General features: G+C 33.1%; 2 protein-coding genes across 2 annotated transcripts; one reads left to right on the forward strand and one right to left on the reverse strand.

Moving 5' to 3' along the window:
• Positions 1-613: 613 nt before the first annotated feature.
• Positions 614-4,724, forward strand: LOC107414218 (uncharacterized). Its single transcript, XM_016022324.4, has 9 exons — positions 614-779; positions 889-947; positions 1,084-1,147; positions 1,967-2,006; positions 2,299-2,540; positions 2,669-2,732; positions 3,041-3,132; positions 3,225-3,461; positions 4,288-4,724. Exons 1-9 carry the CDS (start codon positions 741-743, stop codon positions 4,438-4,440), a joined length of 990 nt encoding a protein of 329 aa, XP_015877810.3. The 5' UTR covers positions 614-740; the 3' UTR covers positions 4,441-4,724.
• A 260-nt stretch (positions 4,725-4,984) lies between these two features.
• On the reverse strand, positions 4,985-8,242 carry LOC107414362 (uncharacterized). Its single transcript, XM_016022478.4, has 4 exons — positions 7,660-8,242; positions 6,094-6,337; positions 5,713-5,806; positions 4,985-5,520 (listed from the first exon to the last, which is right to left on the reverse strand). The coding sequence occupies exons 1-4, from the start codon at positions 8,112-8,114 to the stop codon at positions 5,249-5,251; spliced, it is 1,065 nt and encodes a 354-aa protein (XP_015877964.3). The 5' UTR covers positions 8,115-8,242; the 3' UTR covers positions 4,985-5,248.
• Positions 8,243-8,810: the final 568 nt, after the last annotated feature.

Genomic DNA, 8,810 nt, shown 5'->3' on the forward strand with positions numbered 1-8,810 from the left:
TTTGATTTGTTTTAATTTAAATCTTGTTTAATTTTTGATTACATATCTATCTATCATCTCATCTCATATAAATGGTATTGAACTGTATTTAACTAGATAATGATAAAGTGTAAAATATTAAAATTATTTTTTAAATTTTATACTTCGATAGCTCTTATTTTAAAAAGAAGAAGAAAAAGTTGGTATAGTTCACTTGACTAAGTATTAAAATATATCAAATTTTAAATTAGAAAATACCAAAAAAGAAAAATTTTAAAAAATAATTTTAAAATTTTACATTTTAATATTTTTTGTTTTCAAAATTTAACACAGTTTAATATTAATTATGTGATAATTTGTGAAACACAATTAATCAAAAGTAAAAAAAATCCAAACTGTGAGAAATTGAGAAATTGAAAAACTAAATATCTGAATTGCTAAATTAAAAAGCTGAAGGCAAAATAGAAAAACTTTAAAAAAGTTTAATGTGTCAAAACGCAATGCAATTAACATTAGTTAACCATAATATTTTTTTTTTTTTGTTTTTTTAAAAAGAAGGTGCAGTCAATGAATACATATTCCCGCAACAATAAATTAAGTAAATAAATTTTCAAACCCTAACACGTGTATAGTATAAGTCTGGTGGTTCATCAGATATAATTTTCTGCTTGAGGTCGGAGGTTCGAAACTCCACTGCTTTTCATTTTTCTCGAAATTTTGTCATTTTCCGTCATCTTCGTCGCCTTGTAAAAGTCCGGCCAATGGAACAAGACGGGTCATCCTCTACGACTCGCAAGAAGGTAAAATTTAATCAACCTTCTTTGAAATTCCGAACTCAGATCTCATTTCTTGAAATTCTTTTGCAAAAATTTCTCATATTCTTTTTTGTTCTTGTTTGTTCGTCTCCAGCTTAGGTTCGCCCCGAAACCACCGCCTCGCAGAAAGCCCCGCCCACCTCCGCCCAAAAAGTACTTCTCTCAAATTCCCTTTTTTTAATCTTTTTTCTTCTTTTTTTTTTAACCTTTAATCTCGAAAATTGGAGTAGGAAATTGTTTCATTTTTTTTTTTAAATTTATTTTTGGGTGTTTTTGTAAATAAATACAGAGAAGCTGGTGATGAAGATGTAGACGAAGCCAAAGAGGCCAAGTCTTTACTACGTCAATTCAATGTAATCCCTCTTTACCATTTCCTTCTTATTTTTATGCTTCAGAAAGCGTCGGAACCATGATTTTTTTTTGTTTTTTCTTATTGTTATTATTTTTTTTTAAAGAAAAAAGAAGAATTTTTATTTGAGCTGGAAATAGTATAATGTTAGATGTAAATTGTGTTGTATTGTGTTGTGTTTTCTTTTCTTAAGTCAAAAGATGTTGTTGACTCGCCATTTTCAGGTTACATTTTTATAACTATTATTTGTTTAGGGCGCGTTTGGATATGTTTTAAAACTTTTAATATGATGGGTCCACTTTTTTTACATATTTTTTTGCCTTTTTTATTATTTAAAATAAGAAAATAAAGACTATTAAAAGAACGTTTTTTTTTTTTTTTTTGGGGGCCCTTTAAAGTGGTATATTCTAAACATCTTAACATATTAGACAATATTCTTCCGAAAGAAAGTGGCAGATAATGTGACATGAGATGAAACAAGGAAAAAGAAAATAAAATTTGTAGTACTTTTGTTTACAAATCAATAAATAATAATAATAATAAGGTTTTATATTGTTTTAAACAGTTCAAGGAGACAACATGCATCAAGTGAAAAAAAAAAAAAAAAATTTAACAAAGAAGTGAAGCATCATAATGCAAATGAATCTTATTTGGGGTTAGTTTGTGAAACATGTATGTGGATTTGACTCTATCTTATGGTATATGGTTGTTTAATTCGTCTGCCAAGCATGTTTGGAAGCAGAAATTTTCTTTTTCTTTTTCCTTTTTTTTTTTTTTTTTTTTTTTGGGGGGGGGCATTGATAAATTGTTTTGGCATCTGCAGGAAAATCTTACTAGGCGAGGGAGTAGAGCTGAAAAGAAATGTAACTTTTCTAGTTAGATTTTGTTGCATATTATTTAATCAATCTATTGCAGAGTTATTTTTCCTGGCAAATTACTAAATTATGTATGGGATTTGGCGTTTGATATTTTTCTAGTTGTTAGTGAATAGTATTTATTTTATTGGAATAAGAAAACAAGCTTCTAAGCTAAAGCAGTCAGACAGAGTAACTCTTGCCTATCTGAATTATTCATTTTAAGGAACACTTATAGCATAATCATCATTAGATTATCATGTATCTAGCTTCACAGTCATGTTTCCCGTTCAACCTGCAGCTTCGGTGCAAGTTGCATTTGGTCCTGGCGCTACACACTCGTCTTCCATTAGAACTTTTGGAGTTGACAAGGCTAGAAACAGTTATAAAAGCAGTGATGTAGAGCCGAAAGTTTCTGAATCTTCTGATAGTGAGAAAATTATCTCACCTTTGCCTCTGGACAAAGCTGGAACTGGTGCAGCTTTAGAAGAAGTGAGAGATCTATCAACCCAAACTGTCAAGAAAGAATACAAAGAGCCTTGGGTCAGAAAAACTCAAATCTCTCTCTCTCTCTCTCTCTCTCTCTCTCCACACACACGCTCTCTTGTATATATGGATATATCATGAGCACACTTCAACATTATTTTTTTTTTTTTTTAATGCTTTTACAGGATTACAACCACTCATACTATCCTATTACTCTTCCACTGAGGCCGCCTTACTCTGGAGACCCAGGTACTTTTAGATGCATCTAGAAAGAATCATCCAGTCACAAAATGCTGGTTTCTATGAAAGAAGATAATAGTGGTCCCTCAAGATCCCCATGATGTCAACATGATATTTGCTTTTGTTAAGCTTATTTATATTCTAATTCGGCCATGGGGTTCAAGGTCAATAAGAACTAAGAAGGACCTCACTAGTGTGCTACTCTACTTATTCTGTGAGATCAAAATACATGTTGATCATCATGTGCGGTGCTAGTTATGCCCATCATTATTTCAATTAAACTCTGATTTTGTGCTGTTTACTTGGTTTGCTTTTAGAACTTCTTAATGAGGCAGAATTTGGGGAGGCTGCTAGAAACAAAGAGTATGATGAGACTGCTATCCATCCTGCTTCTGAACTTGGGCTGATGGTGCGTAATTAGATCAATAATAGTAATATTGAAGCATTTGCCTGATACATGTGATGGCATAATTTTAAGGTTTAACTGATGATTGGTTACAGGAGGAAAATGGAGAAAGAAAGATGTTTTTCTTCCAGCTGCCAGCTACCTTGCCAATGGTTAAGCAATCCGCTAGTAGCAAGGGGAAAGAGAAAGTTGGAAGCTCGACATCATCAGGGAGCGTAGGCGCTTCAAGTAAAGGCAGTAAGTTGGAAGAGTTGCACGGGGGGTGTATGGGCAAAATGCTGGTTTACAAGAGTGGAGCAGTTAAATTAAAGCTAGGGGATACCCTCTTTGATGTAAGTCATAGCTAATGTGAACATTTTCCCATCATATTCTGCAAACTTGTATCAGATGTATGCTGCATAATACATTCTTCCATTTCTTTTCATCTCCATTTTTTGCATACAAATATATTCTCGGAAGGCATTATTTTCAGTGCTTAGGAATTATCTTTATTTTCATCTGCTTCTGCTACTAATTATGCATTTTCATCTTAAGAGAACTAATCATCAAATGTCCAAACTTTCTCTCTTGTGTTTTACCGCCATCACCAGAGAACAGCCTTCCATAAAATGCAACAATTATTATAAAATTGCTCACTTTAATTCCGATGAAATGTTATTTGAAGTCAGTACTTTCAGTTTTAGAATACTGTATCAATATTCCATTCGAAGCCATCAGTGACAGTTTATTTCCACCTACTCCATGCATGTAATGCAGTCCATCTGACTGCCCACCAATATTAATGCATGAAAAAATATATAGCAGCTGACTGGTTTCATCATGCATATCCACTTGAGCTAAAAATTCCTTGGGTTGCTGCAAGAAATTTGTAGTATGTGTGACTGCTGCTCATATGTTGTAATAGAAGAGAAATAGGTCGCTTGTTCGTAATGGTCAAGTTATTGTCAGCTGTGGCAAATCCAAACCACTCTTAAAGCGCTTTCTCACAACCTCTGGTCACCATCCTCTCATACTTTGCATGTATTCACACCATGAAGCTTTTATGGATTTACTTTGGCTTCTATAGTTTGTACCTACAATGTCAAAATTAACTACTTCTTCTTCTTCTGTTTTTTTTTTTTTTTTGGTTCCTTTTGGGTGTCTATGGTACATATGCAGGTTTCACCTGGCTCTGATTTTCAAGTTTCACAAAATGTTGTCGCGATCAACACTGCCAAAAAAGAATGCAATGTTCTAGGAGAGCTCAACAAACTTGTTGTTGTTTCACCTGATGTGTGCTCCGTCCTGAATTCCGTAATTGACTTGGGCTAAACGCAATGACAAAACTACCAGCGATATGGAGTTACTGAAGCCTTGTGCTAGAAATGTGTACATCTTAGAACTGGTAAAATGCACATAAATGTGAGATATTCTGAGTAAATTTGTAAGTAGAATTGCTGACGGTGCTGTCTCAGCAACAATTGGAACAGTCATAGGCTCAATTGGGTTGTCGACCTGTGGATGTAGATTTTCTCAACATTATTTTACTAGAAAATGAAAGAGAATTTGATATTCTTTCCTTCTAATTCTTGGAAGGAAAATAGTATTGCATTTTACAGTGACCATCTTACGAAGTTTGATAATATACAGTGTGAAATGTCCAAGTTCATATGAGCATGTCAGTTGCCAAAAAAAACACAATTTGCAGCTTGTTTTTGAATATTATATATATATATATACACACGAGAAAGAAACACACAAAGATATGACAATGACGATTTAAATTCCTCATTACAGGGAAAAACATGACCAAGGAAACATTAAATATCAAAGTATCACTTCACCGAGGAAAAAAAAAAAAAAAAAAAAAACAACAACAACAACAATTAGTCTCTTTTTACATCTCCAAATTAAAGGAAAACTTGTCTACTACATCTCCATATTGCAGATAACAATGCCAACTAAAAATGTTCATCATCTATTCCCTAAACGGTTCATAACATTCATAACTTAATCACCATAAAAAAGGTAAAAGGTTCATAATATTCATAACTTTTAAGTCTTGAACTAACAGTGCCTCCTGGAGGGAAACTTTGAAGTGAGTTACAACGCATAATGGGTCACGTCGTCAAATTAATATTCAAGCCTTTTGAGCTCGACCAACCACCACAATCAGTAGAACCATAATGGAAAGCATGAATGATGTTTTCAGCTTCTCATTGAAGAGATTGGTGGTTCCTGCTGTATTTTCGTCCTCCGGATGTTGAAATAGGTCACTGAGGATACTGGTAATTTTTTCGATTACCTCCATGAATTTTGCTCTGGTGCTGTCAAAAATCCATTTTATAATATTTTTCACCTTGTTGGAGTCCTCAGGAGTCTCATCTGGATTCTTGGAACTACTCTCCTGATCTGCATAAAAATTGAGTCAGTAAAATGAGGGTGGTTATGGGGATGACAGATGAAGATTGTTTTTCCCTTGAGTTCAAAGGTCCAAATAAAAACTGTGGATCAATACAAACACCAAATTAAGTCATTGGCTGAAAGTAAATAAGGTATTCACCAAAAGATTAACTTACCATGATAACTAAATTTCATACTAACCTGCATAGAATGACTCCCTGAGCTCTCTCACCACCTCATTATTCTGAACCGCATCCCAAACAGATTTATCCGATGATAATGAAACAACCATCCTCTACAAATGAAATTGGCTTATAAAATATATAAGTAGATTCTTTCATATAAAACACAAAAGGATCCATTTTTTTTTATTTAGAAGGACATATTTCTGCTTCCTCAAATTCGTTAAAATTCTAGTTCAAACAATATTTTCTCATCTTGAAAGCAAAAGTTTCAAGATCTCAAACAATATCCAATTTCTTCCATAACAACCTACGATTTTGAGACAATTTCTAAAAGTTAGTTGCTTTTTCTTTCTATCTATCTGGAGCAATGATATGAAACTCAAAAAGAATAAAACACCTGTATTAATGGCTCAGTCTGCAACAAATGGAAAGCATCATAAACATTGCGATATCCATGAGGCTGCATCATTTTTGAATTACAAAGATGAAGAGGTGGCTCCCTCCAATCCAACTCCGACCCAACCGGAGAAACTTGGTGCCCCAAACCAGTAGGACTCACAACTTGATCTCCCACATCATTGCCCGATTTAGAAGCAAATTTATCCCTTACAAGCTGGGGATAAGGAGCAAGGTTGATAACCCTGTATAAATACAAAACCGATCCAAAACAGAATTAGAAACTCTGTTTGCACAGCGAATAAATGACAAGTGTCAACAAATTGCTAGTACAACTAATTACACTTACAATAATTCTATACTCATCAATTTCGTTTACCAAAATGCATATATCAACTGTTAATAAAATCTATAAAAAAACATAGGAACTCTTACTTCAGACAATTTATACCCCTTGAACGTACTCAAATAACTAATAAATAAGGGGAAACTTCGTAGAAGGATATAACTAAGAGTTATTCAACAGCAGCGAGAAAGTGACTCAGAAAATAAGACATAATACACACACATTACACACTCTTGGAAAAAGTCCTTAAAAGTCCAATTTTCAGCATACTTTTCTTAGCACATCCTTTCAGAACTTGTACGGTACTTCTGCATTCAATTGCTTGTTAAAAATGCAAGTTTCTATACAACCTCTTGTGCCAAATTCAGTAGTAAGCCATTGGAATGGAAATATGAGAGTTTCATTTCTATAAAAGTTTATTCTTTAAAGGCTAAAAAGACAACTTTCAAACTTCTTGTTATACTTTGGACTGCAAAGTTCTAAATTGCAGGTACTGAGCTTCTCTTCTCTTAGAATCAAATCAATACAGTAAATAAAATTAAACATCTGTAAGAATTCACTCACCAACACCAGAAGCTACCCAACAAAAAAAAAAAAAAAAGGAAACGAAAAAACGAAAAAAAGCTGTGCTGTCCTTTGAAAATTATTTTGTTTCCAGGTAAAGTGACAGGAACCTTCCTTTGAATAAATTGTCAATTTAGCTGTTCGGGATTACCACGAAACCTTAGGAATTAGCTCTGACAATGATTTTTTCATATTAGTATTATATGTTTAAGTATTTACTTGGCCATCACCATCATCATGTATGCGTAAAAACTAGACCAGTTTGGAAGAATTTCACTTCTTGTTTAGGGGCGTTTTCAGACAGTTGACCTATTCTTTAGCCTTCAACATCCTCACCAATACCACCACTCTCACTACCAAGTACCATCTAACATGAATAATAGTAAAAATAATCGCTGCAAAAATATAGTTCTAAGAAATAAATACATATTATGGACCACGAATTCTAAAAATTAATCTAAAACAAAATTGCTTATGGACCTTTTCATTGAAACAAATGGGGTTGTGTTTCTCATGTTCATGAGAATCTTACAACATCAAGGAAATAACAATCACCGACACCCTTACATTTCCACATAATTAAACATAACCCATGAACAACAAAAGCAATTAATAATTAATAAACGAAAAAAAAAAAAAAAAGTAAATAAATCTCACCGTTGAAGAGCAGAGACAACGTTTTGAACTTCATCTTGGGAAGGAACAGACCCAAGAACAATATCATCAACAACTACCCCTTGTTCTCCAAAATCTTCAACACCATCCACCGAAACCCAATCAAACTCATCATCACAATGGGACAAGGAAGAACAAGTAGCTAAACCAGAAGTGGGATTAATAGGTATATTATAAGAAGCAAAAGGTGTTGATGAAGAAGAAGAAGAAGAAGAAGACGAAGATAAAGAAAGGTTATTTGAAGAAGTGGGTTTATGGGTCTTTCTAGTAGTGGTAGGGGTAGTAGCAGTTCCACCATTAGAGGAAGATGAAGATAGTGGTTCTTGAAGAGCCCCACCTGCAACATTAACCCTTGTCACTGCTCGACCTACTGACCTTAACAAGTTTCCTCCACCTCCACCTCCACCTCCCATGCTTTTCCCACAACCAAACATCATATTTTTTTGGTATTCTGGGGTTGATTTCTATCTGCTCTATCTCTCTCAATCTCAGAGTAAAAAAAATCCAAAGAAGGAATCGTGTGGATGCTGTTTTTATGTATCTTTTTTTTTTTTTTTTTTTTTTTTGGTTTTCTTGGATAGAGTTTATAATTTCGAGGAGATTAATTAAAGAAGATAGGCTCAATACTAAGAGGCAAATACAGAGTTGGATAGGCTTTTTGTTTTATTTTTTTAAACTTTACCCCATTTAATACAGAGACTGGCTCTTAAATCGCCCATTTACCATACGGACAAACTTAGCTTTCCTAGTGTTTTTTTCTATGTTGGCAATCAATGAGAGGTTGATGAGTCGCAATCATAGGTGATTTTTAATTACCAAAAATAAATTATTTCACATATGATTCAATCCAACAAACTTACAATATATCTATATATTTTTTTCTGAAAAAAGTGAACTTATTTTTGTACTTTTTATCTTAAAACATTCCGTACTTACTTTTCTATTTTTGATAAATATTCTGTACTTATATTTTCATTATAATTATTATGATTTTTTTTAATAATGCCTTCCTTAAAGCTAGAAAAACTCTTAAAAATAAAAAAATAAAAAAATTACATTTATGAATAATTATTTTATTGATTAATGTAATATTTCATTTTGTGTTATTTAAATCCTTTTGATAATAATATAGC

Source organism: Ziziphus jujuba, chromosome 8 (genome assembly GCF_031755915.1).
Source record: "Ziziphus jujuba cultivar Dongzao chromosome 8, ASM3175591v1".
Lineage (NCBI taxonomy): Eukaryota > Viridiplantae > Streptophyta > Magnoliopsida > Rosales > Rhamnaceae > Ziziphus > Ziziphus jujuba.

Coding starts and splice junctions, on each gene's coding strand:
- LOC107414362 (XM_016022478.4), bottom strand. CDS start 8,114: ATGATGTTTGGTTGTGGGAAAAGCATGGGAGGTGGAGGTGGAGGTGGA. Junction 6,338..7,659: donor GTTGTCTCTGCTCTTCAACG/GTGAGATTTATT, acceptor GTATTTATACAG/GGTTATCAACCTTGCTCCTT. Junction 5,807..6,093: donor AGACTGAGCCATTAATACAG/GTGTTTTATTCT, acceptor TTTCATTTGTAG/AGGATGGTTGTTTCATTATC.
- LOC107414218 (XM_016022324.4), top strand. CDS start 741: ATGGAACAAGACGGGTCATCCTCTACGACTCGCAAGAAG. Junction 3,133..3,224: donor CTTCTGAACTTGGGCTGATG/GTGCGTAATTAG, acceptor GATTGGTTACAG/GAGGAAAATGGAGAAAGAAA. Junction 3,462..4,287: donor TAGGGGATACCCTCTTTGAT/GTAAGTCATAGC, acceptor GTACATATGCAG/GTTTCACCTGGCTCTGATTT.